Source organism: Pteropus medius, unplaced genomic scaffold (assembly GCF_902729225.1).
Source record: "Pteropus medius unplaced genomic scaffold, Ma_sr-lr_union100, whole genome shotgun sequence".
NCBI lineage: Eukaryota > Metazoa > Chordata > Mammalia > Chiroptera > Pteropodidae > Pteropus > Pteropus medius.
Genome location: NW_024350325.1, coordinates 10197014 through 10214315, shown reverse-complemented (window position 1 = coordinate 10214315; position 17302 = coordinate 10197014). Strand labels below are relative to the sequence as shown.

Sequence of the window (17302 nt, the reverse complement as noted above, 5' to 3'; positions counted from 1 at the left end):
CACATAGGCACGTGGAATGTAAGTATTTGTTAAACAAGAGAAAAGTTTATTTAATTCATCCTCTCTACTATACTTCATGAACTGGACAGTCACACTGCCATGTGGAGGGGAAACCGAGGTGAAACATCTCCTCTGAAGAGGTGTCAAAGCTGAATGTGGGTCTTACGACTCAATCCCAGTTCCTACCACTCTAGGTCTGCCACCCTCTCCTGCCTCACTGGTGGCCCTTCTCCGAGACAGCAGTGGGAACCAGGCAGTGTGGGGAAGTGGGTGAGAGTGAGCCACACAACCCCTCAGACAAACGACTCCTGCCCCCGAGTCCCACTGCTGCCTTTGCACTCAGAACAGAATCTGCTTGCCTGAACCGAGAGCCCTACAAACAGACTGCGTGAGAGTTTCAGACCAAAACAAGGCCCATTTGTGGGCAATCGTTTCCTTCATCCACTTGGTTAAGTGGAGGCTGACCTACCCGGGATTCACGACTGCCCTCCCTTTCCTGCCACCGTGTCTACCTCTTGGAAGGTGGACAAGGCTAGGGAAAAAAGGTAGACCTTTGCATGTGTTTTTATTTGAGTAAGTACTTCGTGCACATAGTACAAAATTCAAAGGCACAAGAGGATATTCAATATAAACTGAGTCTCTCACCCCTGCTCTCCAATGCCAAAAGCTCTTAACAGAGATCCCCACTGTGGTTAGTTTCCTGTGAAAGAAAGGAGACCCTAAAATCAAATGGATTTCCTCGTTAGGGAATTAGTTCAGATGGACAACAGACAGCCCTAGGGCAAGCCAGTCTGTAAGAGCTGGTGGGCCTCAAGACACTCTGGGTGGGTTGTCGGCCATGTACATTTCCTCTGGGCTGCTTCTCTCCTCTGTTAGTGTAGATCCCAAAAAACAGTCACTTCGGGTTTCTTCTAAGCCTTTTGTGATTAAGGCTGGGAGCCCCCACCCGCTTCTTGTTACAGAAGGGAAGAGACCGGTTCCTTAATCTGTGCACAGACAGGGTCAGGACCCGTGCATGATCTACACTAAAGAATAACAGGGATCAGCGTCAGAAATCTTCCTCCCCAACCGCTGCCTCATACTCCTTTCCTTTTTCTTCCTTTCCCTTCGCTCTCATTCCTCTTCCCTACCCCTAAGTGCACACTAAACACATACAATGAGCAGCGCCTGGGCTTCCTATAGATTTATGATTTATGGTTATTCACCTTATTATCTAAGTGGCTTTGCCAGGTAAAATATTAAGGCACCACTGCCATTATAACCTTGTCTTCCATGATCTCATTGGCAGTTGGTGTTGCCATGACAACTGGGCTGGAGAAACTGGTACTGAGCTTCGGTAGAAGACGATGTAAACATGTGTGTGTGTGTGTGTGTGTGTGTGTGTGTGTGTGCAGACTTCCCATCATGTATATCTGTTGTGCAGAAAGCCATGGATTTTAGTCCACACCTTCTGCTTCCCCTTCTGATTTGGTCAAAAGTAGCTTCGGGGCTCTAAATGAATTGGAAGGAAGCTTTAGAGGATGATTTCTTTGTTTGGTTTTTAAGTGGCAAATTGGAACCAGGGACACATAAGAAATATCTTAGAGGTTTTCTACCCACACGAAATGAAGCGACGACACCCTCTGGATGTCACTCGTAAAAGCCCCTTGGACTTAACTTATTTACATCTTTATAGTTCCCTTATTAGACATAGAAAGTTGGAGCTAGAAGTCACAAATCTGATCACTTTTTCATTTAAATGAGGTCTAGAGAGACTGACTTGCTCCCGTACAGGATGGTACAATGGGTAAGGGTGTGGATTCTAGAATCATACTTTCTGGCTCAAATCCTGGCTCCAGTGAGTCTTTACTGTGATCTCAGCCAAGTGACTTACTCCTCTAAGTCTCAGTTTACTCATCTGTAAAGTGGGGATATTGAGAGAAATCTTACTAGGTCATTGTAATGATTAAGTGAGATAATCCATGATGTTTGGCACATAGTAAGCCCTCAATAAATGTTATCACTATTACCCTGGGTCACACTGGCAATCAGTGGTAGAAATAGGACAAAAATCCAGCTCAGCTAACTCCTATTTAAACTAGGGCCTTTTCCCATTAATGCCATTATGACCTTTGTTTCTTTTTCTGTATATATTACGTGTCATCCAGGGGAGAATGGAAGCTCTTTTGACATGGGGTTGTTTTTTCTTAAAACCTCCTATGAAGTGTGCATAATGCCTACACTAGGTACTCTGTGGGTACTTGATTTGAGGATAAACTTTACATGCTTCCTGCACTCACGCAACATCAGTTGAACGTACACGGCATGGCTGTGGTGCAGGAGGAGAAAGGAATGAGAAGAAAACTTCAGGGAAGTGAACATGTTGTGATTACCTCATATGAAACCAAGCATTTGCTAAGCTCTTTTCAAATGTGTTTAATCTCACAACCACCCTCATGAAGTGAGCATATTCATTCCCATTCTACAAATAAGAAAACTAAGACTGAATGGTTATGCAGTATGTCCGGGTTCAGATGACAGGCTGAAAGCTGGGGTCCTACCCACCCTTTTACTTCGAGGTGCTGCTGGTGCTCTCAATAGATACTGTTTTTAAGAACAATTTCTTAGCCCCTTGTGAGCCAAAAGCTTATTTCCTGAGGGAGTGAGAGAGATTCAGAGCAGACTGACACCTTTTCCATCATTAGCACAAAGCAGAATGTACAAAGCACAGCTGTGTGACTGTAAAGTGTCTAAAATATTCTCCCAGCCCAACTGGACAGGCATGGAAATTCACGCCAGGCTGGGTGGTTTTGCAGAATGCCACTTGTTTAAACTTCCTTTTATCACTCTGTCAGGAAGAAGAGCAAGACAGTGGAACCTCACGGTGCTCTTCTGGGGAAATTTATTTCAAAAGGTATTCTAGAGTAAAAAAAGCACGCCCACTGTTATCCTTTCTCCTAGGTAATGAGGCCATTAAACCAGCTGGTTCTCACACATCTTATGTTAGAGTGGTGCAGTCTCTGGGCGAGTTGGGTAAACCAGTACAGAATTTGATCAAGTGACCCACCATCCTGAACCCAGAGGTGGGGATAGAGGTCAGATGTGGACAGGGACGCCTGATTCCTACATAACAGGGTCAAGAAGGGGGCTGGATGACTTGTCTGGAATGTAGGTTGGCACAGCAATCATACTTTTTTTTTTAAAACTTACGCTGTATGTTTATTTGGGTTTGGGGGTCGGGAGGCTGAAAAAGATTTGAAGGAGATAAATGGGCCCTTCTTTGGAGTTGCAGAGCTAGTGGCAAACTTCTCCTTGGGAGACAGACTTACTTCCAGGTGGGAGACCTAGCCCTGCCTCTTGCCAGCTGTGTCACTGTGTACACATTACCAACATGACTCCTTGCACTTTCTGGAGAGAGGGGATGTACCTCCGTTGAGTTACTTGGTGGCATTGTGTGAAATGAGATAGATGGGAACTTAAAAAACGGTAGTTATTACAATGACCCCTGTGATAACTTCATTAGATGGAGAAATCTTTTTGGTATCAGTAAGCCTCATCTTTTTATTCCACATAATTTTCTAGGTAACCAAATTCTAAGGGGTGCGTTGTGGTGCCATCTTTGCATCCCAGCCATACGCACCAGGCAGGTATTCCCCAAACGGGTACTAAAGCCGGGTTTCAAGTCCAAGGTGACTGCGAGGACCTGGAGTGCGGCCCCCACCAGGGTCTGCATTCTCTTACCCTACACCCTGGGGCGGAGGCTGGAGCGGGCGCTCTCCAAGGCCGGGACAGGAGGGCGTTCCCCGTCGTACCGAGCAGACGGGCAGGCTGGGAGTCCCCGCCGCACTCCTCCGAAAGAAAAACCCCAGAGGCCCGACTCTTACGTAACTGGGGTGATGTAACCGCGGGCGGCTCCCGAGGGGCGGGGGCAGGGCACCGGGAGCGCGGGCAGCGGGACTCCGCGTGCGGCGCGCGCCCCACCGCGTCCTCTCGCGCCTCGCCGCGTGGTTCGTCAAGGGGCTGCGCGAGTACACCAAGGAAGGCGCCAGGCGCCCAAGGGTGCAGCGCCGGGGGCCGCGGGCCGGGGGCGCTGCGGGTCGGGTCGCGTGGCCCGCGTGGCCCGCCTCGGCGCGGGAGAGCGGGTTGACGGGGACGCGCCCGCGACTTCGTGATCTCGCTAGACCTACTAAGCGACAGTGGCGGCCGCCCAGGGGCGGGGCTTTGCCGCGCTGGGGCCGGGCCCGTTGGCGTCAGGCGGCCCCGGCGCCTCCCAGCCCCGGGCGTTACCTTGGCGGTCTGCATGGCGGGCTCGGGGAACTGTCTTCGTGGGGCTGTTTTCAGCGTCGGCCCGGGCTAGTTCTAAATTGCTAGGCGAGACTTTGGCCTACTACTTGCCTGGGTGTGTTTTTTCTTACTAATAAAATGCGGCTGGTAGACTGTGACCTTTCTAGCTGGAATAGTCTGAGCGTGGGTTTCAGGGCGGTGTAGGCTGTGTACACCCAGTCTGAGGTTGGTGAGCGATATTGGACGCTTTCACTGATCACACTTGGTGTGCCCTGGCCGGCCTTCCGTCTCATTGTGGTTTTAAGAAGTGGCCAATTCCAGAGGTTGGAGAGATTGTTTTTATCTTAGAATTGATTAGGCTTACACACTGGTTCTCAACCCTGTCTGAACATCTGAACCACTAGGGGAGAATTAAATATACTAGTTTTTCGGCCCTACCCCTAGAGATTCTGATTCAGTTGGTCAGCACTGGGGCCTAGACGTTTTATAAAAATTCCCTATGTCATTCTCACATGCAGCCCAGTTACCTCAAAGAGACTTCCTCTTTTCCCTGCAGTAGGGTTTTTATCAGTTCCTAAGGCAGCTTGGGCAAATTTCCATCATACAGGATTCGAGGCATCCTGCCAGGGCAGGCAGCTGCTGCTGCTCCCTACTCTTCACCCCACATGCTTTTGTAAAAGTGCAGATCCTCCTCCGGCCAGTATTGCGAAGAATGGTTGGAAGTACAGCTGTTAACTCGACCCACTGAATTTAGTCAAATACTCTGACAGCCTTTTTCTTTCAAAGAGGTGTACTCAGGCAGTGACCACTATCTGCTGGGTCTTTCCATGTTACACAAAGTGCAGTATGAGAGCTTGAGTCTGCGTCCTGACCCCGGGAAAGCAGACTTCTAAAAATCCCGGAGGTAGAGGAGGGCAAATTTAGGTGGGTCTCCCCACGGTTGTGAAGTTAGTGAATCGGAGGGAAAGACAACACTTTACTTTTTCTAGTGGAAGAGTCTGTAGTTACAGTGTTTTTTCTTGGGACTTTCATAGAACTTCCCTATATTGGGCCCTTAGGCAGCAGAATCGTCAGTTTCCTAAATTCGCCCCAATCTAAGAATTACCAGGAGCAATTAAAACAAAAACAGACCAACAACAACAAAACCCCCGAAATTCAGATGGGTGGGACCTAAGCAAATTTCATATTAGGTAAATTGAAGGAAACATGTTTGGGAGCGCCGCCCCCCAGGTGATTCCTATCATCAAGGGCTGGAAAAACACTAAATACAGAGGTTGTTTAGTTTGAATCAAAATCACCTGGAGGGCATGAGAAACCACAGGTTGCTGAGCCCCACCCCGAAGTGTCTGACCCAGTAGACAGAGAATACATTTCTTCTAACTGATTCTCAGGTGATGCTGACTCGCTTGCTTACCTTGGGACCACCATCACTGTTTTACACCACTGACGTGGTAGAGGTTTCCTAGGCTAGGTGTTGAGAACCTTCCATTTTATCACCTACCATATTTTGACCTTAGGCAAGTCATTTACCTCCTTCTGCATTTGAAAAATAGAGACTGATATCGAGAATAAAGATAAAACGCTTCTCATAAGAGAGCAGGAATATTTTTAAATAGCTGAATCTTATTGTAACAGATTAGACACAAAGGGAATCCTTGTGTCGAAAGCAAAGGACAGAGGAAGGGTATGACATGTCCTTCAGGCCAGCCTGGCACTGCCCACTGGCAGCGCGGCTCACAGCCTGGAGTTTGAAGATGTTAGGTCCAGGAGCCGCCCTCAGCAAACAGTAGTCTTTAATAGGATCAGTGTGGTGGCCCAGAGGCTAAGGTCTCCTCTGGCTGGATGTCACAGAGAAAAGCTTCTCTGCTTCCTGCCCCTGAAGGAAGAGGATCTTTGAGGCCCGTTTCCTGCATGTTCTCTGGGGCCTGCGCTTCTGTCCTTGTTGTGGTTTGGGAAAGTCTCACTCACTCTGTACCAGTGCTTTTTCCTGGAGAGGCCACTGTGTGTTGACTCTCTGAAAGGCCTTGCTCTTTCTGAGGAACTTCTTGCCTCTGCAAAAAAAAATCCTTTCACAGTGATCCTGGGACACCTTTCCGCCCCCCGCCCCGCCTCACCACAGATTTGTAGGGGGAAACAAATCTTCCAGCTTCCTCTATGGTAATAGTTAAAAATGCTCTCGAAGTTCCTAATGATTTGAAGGGGCCAAATGAGGAGCTCAATTTCGAACATGGAAGGTATTAATGTCATTAAAATAGTAATAATAATAACTGTTTATTGAGCTCTTAATTTATTCCAAGTGCAGTGATAAGTGCCCAAGAAGTAGCTTTTATTATCCCCTTTCTGCGGATGACGAGACAGGAGCTCAGAAAGGTGAAACCAACACGAGATTGCACAGCGTTCAGAAGCAGACTGTGATTTAAACCCAGGGGGTTCTATCCAAAACCCATGTTACTGATATTATTTTTAGTTTCAAGTCAGCCTTTCAAGAAGGTTTAGAATAGTCAGACGTCTTGCTTACCTTGCTAAGTGGGCCACTAACAGCAGAAGCAATGGGCAGGGTGTTCCCTGAGCTGCCCCAATCCTTCAGGCAAGTTACAGACTTGGGAACAGGGACATTCTTATTGGTCTCCTGACTCAGACAAGGGGTGATGACCTCCCCTGTGGCAATGATTTCCGAAAGCTCATAAACATTCTCTGGCCTCTTCACCTGTGTCAGGCATGTAGTTGGCAGTTGCGCTGAACCGAGACAGGAGACCAGCTGTTGGCAGCCTATGGAAGGGTGCTGGGCTTCCTGCAGAACCTTCAGGGGAGAGAGTCACTTTCTGTGTTGCTAGGAGAAACCACTGGGCTCCTTGAGTCAAAGACACAGGCTCTGAGACCCCAGCCTGCCCTGTGTGGGAAGAGCTCTGCCCTCAGGGCCTCCTCCTGCCAGTGGGCCTCCATTCTGCCTCCACTGCCCTCTGCCAATTTTGTGACCAAGAAATACTAGGAAAGTAAAGGTAGAAGAAGTATGTCAAAAGGCAGAGAGAAACAGTTAAGGAACTCAGCATTGCATCTATTCATTATGATGCTTTTGTGAAAATTAGAAAAAGCGTCTCCTCCTCGATTTGATTTGCCATAGAGTCCTAATGCAGATACACATCTCCATCACTGTCTTCCTAATGATGCCCCCTAGAGTTGTGCAGCACATACCCTATAGCCTTGAAAGATTCTTCACTCCCTGAGGGGGTGCAGAGCTCAAGTAACTACCCCCCTCCTCCTTCATTCTCTACTTGCACATCTTCCCACTTTGCAGTGATTCTTCTATAGCTGCATAGGGATCCCTGTCCTGCCATACAGTAAACATGATGCTAATGGTCCCCTCCCCCAGCCCCAAAATGGGACAAAGGAAAAACAATCCATCTATCAGAGGATTGGGGTTTTTTTGGAGGTGGGGCTTTGGAGGGGCACTCCCCAGTATCAGAGGCAACAGAGAAAGGTAGTTTGAATGCCAAATTGTTGGAATCTCCAAATATTTTTAAAAGCGCAGGAAGCTAATGGTACGGGAAATGTAGGGGCTGAGAAGATGGTATTGTGTGTGTAATCAGGGAAGGAAGCAGGGAGCCAAAGAAGGAAGGGACTGTGTGATATGCCGGGAGAGAGCAATAATGCCCCCCCAGAGTCAGGCTTTCTCCCTGCATAGATTGGTGTTCCCAGCTCCTTACAGCCATTCTTTCTGTGCGTCTGCTGCTTCCAGGACTGGCTATGAATCTGCATGTGAGGATTTTGTCCCTGATGACTTGGAGGTTCAAGTTGCTGGAAGAGCCTTCTTGGTCACAGGAGGAAAGAGCGGCATTGGAAAAGCAACTGCCATTGAGATAGCCAAGCGAGGTGAGCAGCCTGCTGTATGTCCACTGCACCCCGTGGCCAGCCTGCAGCCTCTCTACACTGGGGAGAGTGCCTGTGTCACAGGCAGGTTAGAAGGGCCTGGCCAGCATGGCCAGAAGTCCTGGACAGTAATCTCGTGATGATCAGCACATCTGCCAGTTTTCTCAGTTGTGCCCCGAGCTTTCACCTAAAGGTGGATAGAGCGAGTGACTGGAGGAGCCTTTCCTCAATGCTTAATTAATTCACAGGAGAGCTTGGGTCCTGTCCACATGCTTTCTGATTAAGAGCAGTGAGGTGCTCAGCCAACACTGGGCATCAGAATCACTAGTGGAACTTTAAAAATGTGGATATTTGGCCTTAGCTCATGTCTCCTTAATAAAAAGTGGTGGTGGGGGGGCAGGGATTGGGAGTCTGGTGCAATTTGGCTGTGGACCCTAGTCAAGAACCAGTGCCCCCAGAACAACTGGAGAGGGGAGTGCATTGAACTTCCTCCCTCCTTCCCGTGTCTCGATGTCCAGCCTGCAGGGTGAGAGCAGCTGGGGACGGCCTCCTTTTTCACTTCCCTAACCTTGATTCCGTGCAGAGGCTCTCTGGGTGCCCCGCACATTATTTAATCAGGAGAAGTCTCTCTCTGGGTAAATGACAGAATTTCCTGCATGAACTCAACTGCCCTGGTCACTGAATGGCACTGCGGTGGCTAGAAAAGTCTGCCATGTCTCTCTAGAGCCTCTTCTTCAGCCAAAATTGATGTTCCAGTAGAAGCTGGGAAAAGAGGTTGGGAATTTATCACTTTTCAAGAAGCTCAAGATGTTTTATTTTGTTCTCTAAAATCGAGTCAGGCATTATCCAGGGAAATACTATACCTCTCGGAACTGTAAAATTATCTGCCAAGTCAAGGCGGGGAGCCACTGTATCTTAGCACCTGGGAGCGACTCTGAAGTACTGTTCGGGAGGGGAGAGAGGGAGTTGGGCTGGTCACCTGGTTATCTGTAGCTTCCCATGAACCAGACCCCATTTAATAAAACAGGCTATTTAAGCGAAGAAAGCAGGTTCCATAATGATTACTTCTTAACTGCCCCAGCCGAAGCATTCCCCTTTATGTAAACCTTGATTAATGGCAGTATAGCCTTTGCTGGAATAGTCTTAGTGTTATTTATGGATTCAATTACGAGTCCCTGCTACATGTTAGGCCAGTGGTTCTCAACTTGGGCTGAAATTAGACTCACCCGGGGAGCTTTAAGAACATACCCAGGCCGGGCCTATCATCTAGAGCTTTAAAAACTCCCCAGGTGAGTATAAAGTATGACCAGGTTTAGACCTCTGTCAGGTACTATGGAAAATGCTAGGGATGCAGATGTGACCAAGACTGACACTTCATATTCTTCATGTGTTGAGACCCTTTAAAAAAAATCAGGATGTTACCCCAGATGCACTGTCAGTCAGTGCAGATAGAGAGCAGGTTCCACGACCCCAGCTGTTATACCTTCCGCTCTGACCGCAGGGACCATCCATCTCGATTGCCAGAATCGTCTCAACTTCAGGTATTCTTTCTGTGAGTCCATATGTCTTCATTCTTCATTTGGAAAATCTGGTCTCCATAGCTATAGCTCTCTCTGTAACTTACCGTGTTTTGTCGAATTCCACCAGGTGGCACAGTTCACCTGGTTTGTCGAGATAAAGACAGAGTCCAAGGTGCCAAAGGTGAGATCATCAGGGAGAGTGGTAATCAGGTGAGCTGCTCTTCGTCCCTCCTGCTGAGAGTTCCGTGCCTGGGGTCAGCTTTGGGGGATCTGGACTCCTGCTTGTGCTCCCTGGGTTGGCCATGGCCTGTATACGCAGGCAGGCGGCCAGCAGAGAGCTGGAGCACTGCTTTTCAGTGTCTAGGTTTGACCCCGGATAACTGGGGCTGTGAGGTTTGACCCGTCACTCTGGGCTGCCCCTGAAACCAGTAGGCAGGGGCCCATCCCTGCTGTGGAGATATCACACCAGACAATGGCCCTGCTGGGGTGTCAAGGGTGACTCAGGTGCCTTGAACCAAGCTGTAAAACAAGCCAAAGACTTTCCAATAAAGAAGACAACAAACAACATTTTGGTCTTGCTGAGAGTCACGTTCTAACAAGAGCTTTCGGACATAGCTCGTATTTTATCATCTTCCTCTTTTGAGAGAGAACTGAGACTAGCCACAGAATTTGCGGGACCCAGTGCGAAATGAAAGTGTGGGACCCTTGTGTAAAATTAAGAATTTCAAGACAGTGAAGGCAGAGCATTGAAACAAGCATGGGGACCTTCTGAATGTGGGGCCTATGCAGCTGCACAGGTCGTACCCTGTGAAGCTGGCCCTGGGTGGGAAACCAGAAGGGGCCCCTGGGGACGGCCCTCAGTGACCACAGGCCCCTTACTTTCACTAGAAAACATGCTCCTTCCATTCCTCCCCCACCTCGGCTTCCTCCTCTCTCCTGTGAACCTGCTTCTCCAGCACCCCCTACTTCCCTCCCCCCTACTGCTGCTGCTGCTGCTCCAGTCACTGCCCACAACTGAGGAGTTGATGCAAGGAGTCTGGGAAGGGGAAGACAGCACCTCTCCTCCCTCAGGCTTGGGCCGTGGCCAAAGAAAAAAGAATCCCCCAATCTAGAATGGAATAGTTTGCATCTGCTCATGAAGGCTATTATTTTTTTCAATAGCATTTTCAAAGTGAGGAGTTGTTCCTTTCCCTTCTCGCCAGAAACCCCTAGTCTCACACCATTAGATGCCCAACAGAGGCTCAGTGCTGGCGTGAGCGTGAGGGGGTCTAAATCTTCCTCTAATGTCTGCAAGTGCCGCTGCGATCTGGGCTGCAGTTCTCGAGATTGAAAGCTGGCTGTCTGCCTGCCGATAACTTTTGGTTGTGCTGCTATAAGATGCAACAAGAATACTAATCTCGGACCACTGGCAGAGGAGGATCCGCCTGGATTCCAAGCTGCTGTGGTTTGGGCCACATTTATTATGAAGTGGATTTATATGGGACAAAATGACAATATGGTCTATTTATAATGAGCTATCCTTATATCCAATTTCATCATTTTTGGGAGAGATATAGAGCTTAAAGGGGAGCCAACATGTTTCCTGGGGTCAGGAGACAGGGAGCCCTTCACCTACTGCCCACCCACCCCCTATACACATACACAAGATGGGATTTGAACACACACATGGGAAATCCCCTCTGCTTTTGTATTTCTAAGTGGCCTCCAGCACTGAGAGCTTGGAGGGTCCAGGGCTCAGTGCCTGTCTGCTCATCTTGTGGGTATGCGTTCCTTGACTCAGTGTATCTTCCAGGCTCTGCCAGGGATCAGCTACTCCTCCTTGTCTGTTAACAGGCACCGCTGCATGGCTTCATCTGGTCAGCAACTCACAGCCCCCAAACAAACAGCATGAGAGTGGGTAGGAGCTGGGCTCTGAATTGAGTCCTGGGTCTGTACTCATTGGCCTTGCGAACTTGGGCAAGGTTTTTACCTTCTCAGAACCTCAGTTTCCTCATCTGAAAAACAGTGGTGACACCATTTTACTCATTGTTGTACATATATTTGAGAGTGAACCATATATCAGGCAATGTGTTAGGAGCTGGAGATGACAGAGACAGTTACAGCCCCTTTCAGTCTTGTGGAGGAGTCAAGTGATTGACAAGCGTTTTTCGTGAAGCCTGTCTGCCACTCTGGGCCTGCCTGCCCCGCTGTGCCACAGTGCGGGTGGATGGTGTGGACCCCGCAGTCTGTGTTTCTCCAACTCCCACATCAGCCGGCTTCTGGCTGGGTTTGGCCTGTGCAGGGTATCAGAGGAAGATGGGTAGTGGTTGGAAGGCGGAAAAAGGACATTCGGCTTCCCTTGCAATGGCAGAATCTCTTTTGTGGATTTTCCTTCTGGCGGACACCTTGGCTCCTGGGCTTGGCTCCCATCCCACCTCCTCCGTTGTTCCTCCAGCCCAGGGCTGGGAGCTTCCTGCTGTTACTGACCTCAGAATTATGTCTCCTGTCCCACTGAGTTCTCACCTTGTTTCATCCCCTCCCTGCATTCAGTTTCCTCTGTTGAAAGAGGTTTCTGTTAGACCCTGACAGACATAACATAAGAGCTATGACAAAGGAAGTTCATTGTATTGTAGGACATACAGCTCTTAAACAGGAGGAGAAGCTATTATAATTGGTGTTATCAATCTTATTTACTGATAACTAATATTACCACTCCCAACCTCTCTGCTTTAAGTTCCCTAGTTCTGCGCTGTTCCAGAGGGGGCTGGGAGCTGGCAAGCTCCCAGAAGCAGAAGACACCCATGGTAGAGCAGTGAGGGCACTGGAGGGACTGGTCCTGGCTGCATGGCCAGATGGACATCAGAGAGCAGTGGTCCTTTGGACAGGGGGCCCTGGGTAGGTTGCGCGACAGGCCAGCTGAGTCAGGTAAGCGTGGGCAAGCGGGCACCAGGGAAGGCACAATGTCTGGTGGGAATCAGTTGCTTGTTCGTGCTGCCAAGGTGCTCTTGCTGGGGAGGGTGTGTGTGGCACAGGCTTGGGGGAGGGAGTGCTTGTCACAGAGCACACTCCCTGCTCACCAGCCCACTCTCCCTGGCTCAGTGCTCCCAGTGGTTCTGTGGGAGAAAATCAGAGTGGAACCTCCTGCTTCAGCTCATTGCAGTTCATTACCATCTTGCTGCCTGCGTAGAGAGACACCAGACTTTTGTCGTCTTAGTCAACATTTTTTTTTAAAATGAACTTTTAAATTTTAGAATAGTTTTAGATGCACAGAAAAATTGCAAGAATAGTGGAGTTCTCATTTACCTCATACCAAGTTTCCCCTTTGTTAACATCTTACGTTAGTATGATTCATTTACATTATTATTAACTAAAGTCCATCTGCTCTCAGGTTTCCTTAGTTTTTACCTAATGCCCTTTTTCTGTTCCCACGTCCCATCCAGGATACCACATTGCACCTAGTGGTCATGTCTCCTTTTCTCCTCTTGGCTGTGACAGTGTCTCTGACTTTCCTAGCTTTTGATGACCTTGACAGTTTTGAGGCATCCTGGTCTGGCATTTTGTATACTGTCCCTCAATTAGGATTTGTCTGATGTTTTTCTCATGATTAGAATGGAGTTATGGGTTTTAAGGAGAAAGATCACAGAGCTACAGTGCTTGGGCAACATTTTAACTCCTGCCACACTGCTGATGTGGCTAGAAGATGCTGTAAATATGCCCTATGTCTTGTGTGAACTGACCCCATCTACATCAAAACACCAAGATAAAAAACAAGGGTTTATACTGTCTCTCTTCCAGGCCAATGTGGATGTCTAATTTCTTGAAAATTATTGGTTTAGCTTTCTGAGTACTCAGCATTGATATTAACTACCACCTCATTCCTACATAGCAATTTCTACTTCTGAGGGCACCTTCATGCACTGTTTCTCATTTGCTCGTCAGACTCACCCTCTTACATGAGTAGAGGAGTTCCCATGACTCCTGGACCGCACAGCAGCTAGATGGTGGATCATCCACAGAAAAGCTCCAGTTGAGTTTTTTCCGATGTTAATACTAGTATCCAGGGTTTCAGAGTTAGTACAGTGGGGACCAGTGGCTCCTAGGGCCAGCCTTGTCATATGTAGGTCAGCAGTCAAGGTTTTTACACATATGCTTCTGTTCCTGGTGCCTCCTCCTGGTCACAGTAGACTGCTGGCCACTCCTTCTGGCTGCTTTCTGGTCTCCTGTTCTCTCCCAGAGGAGACAGATGATTTCCTTCATCTTTACATGATGCTTCATTTCATTAGGCTCCATGGTTGATTTGTCTGGGACAGTGATTTTCTGTTCCCTGCCATTCCCTCCTTTTAATGCCGAGTGAGACACCGTGGTGCTCCTAGAAAAGCTGAAGGAGGTTGTGGAATGTTGAAAGTAGATTTGATTTTAGTTCACTTGAATTTGCTGTTTTTTGAACCTAGATTTTTTATGAGTGGTAAGCTTGGGTGGGAGGGAGTTTGGTTGGGTGGGAGGGAGTTTGGGGGCGGTTGTGGAAAAGGCCTCAGGATGAAAGGATTAGGTGTCTAGACTCAGTTTGCAGTCACTGGTGGAGGCTCGGTGCCAGCTCAGGTGTGAGTGTGTAGCCTATGTCCGCTCTGGCTGAGCAAGGGCCTTCAGAGGCTTTTTAAAAGAACATAGTCCTGTACAGACAGTCCTTTTCCCAGCCTTTGAAGGTAGAGGAACGTTTCAATCGTGTTAGACTTAAGCCGAATATTCAAGCTGTCTATAGACTTTGAGTCATGAAAATGTGGGTTTGCTCTATTTTCTTATTCTCTGAGCCTTTGTCTCAAGGTGAGAAAACTATGTTTTAAGATCAGTAGAAAGAAACCCCGACTACAGCCTTGGGTTCTATAGTTCAGTTAATGGGGAAACTGAGGCAGGGTGCCACACTCTGCTTTATCAAAGGAGTCATGGCTGTCGCTCAGAATCACATCTGTAGGTTTGGTTCTTAAGTCTCTGCAGCAGCAAGAACCTCTGCCTGGGGTTGGTGATAAGGAGCTCAGAGGGGATGTCCTTGCATTCACTGGATACTGAGACTACAAGTTCGATTCTGTGCTGGGTACAGAGGAAAAGGGCTCAACAGCCAACGTACGTTAGTCATCAACGTGTATGACCGTGTGTCCCACCATAAAGGAAAAGGGGGCATTCGATATGGTTCCTCCATCAACGAGTTCTCAGTGTAATAGAGAAAGGAACTGTGTCCAGAGATAACCTCAACGCATAGCAGAAATTGATGTGCATTCTAAGCAAGGACTGAGTCACAGAGGAAGTTGTCATAGTTATAATATGCCTTAGTTATTGTCTTACGAGCACAATCTTGACAAAAACCCCTAAGTGATTGGCAACAGGAAACTGACAGATCCATGCAAAAGTAAAATGTCATATAGCCATTAAAAGAAATAAGGTAGATTTATCTCCAAAACATATTGCTAACTGAAAAAGGATATATATAGTCTGATCTTATTCATGTGGAACGGGGACACACATACATATATAGACATAGTATTATAGTATTATAGTATTATATATATAGTATGTTTAGAATATATAATATATATTATGTTTAATATATGTGTATATGTAATACTTAAAACATATATCCATATGTATTATTTAAATATAAACATTATATTTAAAATGCTTAAAAATTTTTGGATGGTTCATAAGGAATTATGAACAATGGTTTATTTCTGAGGCATGAGACTTACTTTCCATTTTGTATCATTCTACACGATTTGATTTTTAAAACCATGGACATGTATATTTTTTTTTTTTTAATTTAAGAAATACTAGTTTATATCTTTTTTTAAAGAGCTTTACCACTTTTTTTTCCTATCCTGGTTCAGAACATCTTTTTGCTCATTGTGGACTTGTCTGATCCCAAGAAAATCTGGAAATTTGTTGAAAATTTCAAGCAGAAACATAAACTCAATGTTCTGATGAGCTTTATAAGCATTAATAGAGGCTAAATCTCATGTGTACCTTTTCGTCTATGTGAATGTGGACTCATAAGTAAGTATGTTTTAGGGTCTTTATGTTGACCCCTTAATAAGAATCTTTTACGGTGAGGCCTGTTCATGCAATTGTGTTTACTCGCTGGATTCACTCAAATGAGCACGCAGGTTAGATCTGTGGGGAAAGGAAGGGGCCTTCTGCAGTGTACGTACTGTGGGAGGATTTTTCATAAAATGACGATTTTTATATCTGAATTCTGAACTCTGTAAATTTGGGGATTGGTGTGTTAACATTAGAGACTCAGGGAAAAATAAAAATAAAAAGCTTAGTCCAGAAGAATGCCTGCTGCAGACAAGCAATTCTTTTAGTAACACGGTCAGTGTGGGACTCCACAGAAAGCTGGGGGATGCAGGTTGGATGATGCCTAACTGCTCCTCTCAGATATTTCACTTTGAACTGCTTTTCTACCCAAATAGTTTCTAAAGTGCTCCTAAATGCCCGTGTGGGCCAAGGCTCGGTCTTGTGCTGTCCAGTCTGGCTATGGAGTATTTGAGATGTAACTAGTTCAAACTGAGACATACTATAAGTGTAAAAATCAGCCGATTTTGAAGCCTTAGTGTGGAAAAAAATAACTATCTCATTAATATTTTTATATCAATTACATATTGAAATGATACTATTTTGGATATATTGAGTTAAATAAAATATATTATTAAAATTAATTTCACCTGTTTCTTTTTACCTTTTTAATGGGGCTACTTTTTAGCAAACTTAAAATTACATATTTCTATTGGATGACACTGGTCTAGACAGATTCCCAGAGCACCTTATTATGGATTAGGTTGCCCAGCCAAGCCCTCATAACTGGAGATCTCTTCACAGTTCTGTGAGTGAGCTTTCTGCACAAGTGCCATTCTCCTAGAAGGGGTTTGGAGTGAAAGGACAGCTGAGCAGAACTGTGGTCGTCACTTGAATGTGGGACCAGTGGTGGCAGTGGAGGTGTGGGGTTTGGAAACAGGTCCTTTGGCCCTATTTTCTTTTATTTTGAAATGGCAATTGTAATTTCTAGATCAATAATGCAGGGTGTATGGTCAATAAAAGCAAGCTCACAGAAGATGGACTTGAAAAAAACTTTGCTACCAATACTCTGGATATGTATATGCAGCTTTCTTGTTTGTTTATAGCAAAATAAACAGAGACATAAATAACACCATAGAAGTATGAGAAAAACACTGGTCACTGTTTTGGGCTCTTGGTCTTGGTGTGATGGCATTTGCTTTAAGCTTATCCTTCATAAGATAGCAAGATAGCAGAGTTGTGCAGCGGAAGCGTGCTGGACCTATAATTTTTCTTCATGAAACACTCTCTCATAATATGTGTTCATGCCAGAAATACTTAGTATTGTTAAAGCACTTTTTTTCTAGAAAGTTCAAGGCTTATTATAGACATCATTTTGGCAAGGAGAGCAAGTTCAGCTCAGGTGGAGAGTGCAAGTATGAAAACTGCAGCCAGGGGGACTTCCAGGGCTGAGGAGGGTGCAGACGTGAGGCAAGAGGATGGATCAAGGAGAGAGGCATTTGGCTGGAACGCAGGGCACCTGGGTTCCGGTTCCTGTTCTGGAACAGACTGACTCATTTTATGCCAGTGGTTCTCAAAGTAGGGTTCCTGGACCAGCACTATCAACACTA

The 17302-nt window shown here is 46.7% G+C and overlaps 1 protein-coding gene across 1 annotated transcript in view; it reads left to right on the top strand.

Annotated features, from left to right (window-relative positions):
* Positions 1-6705: 6705 nt before the first annotated feature.
* DHRS12 (dehydrogenase/reductase 12) overlaps positions 6706-17302 on the top strand; it is a 40609-nt gene continuing 30012 nt past the window's right edge. Inside the window, exons 1-4 of the mRNA XM_039839229.1 lie at positions 6706-8133; positions 9778-9860; positions 15506-15597; positions 16683-16775. Of these exons, the coding sequence (XP_039695163.1) occupies positions 7911-8133; positions 9778-9860; positions 15506-15597; positions 16683-16775 (491 nt within the window). The 5' untranslated portion in view covers positions 6706-7910. The remainder of the gene's footprint in view (positions 8134-9777; positions 9861-15505; positions 15598-16682; positions 16776-17302) is intronic.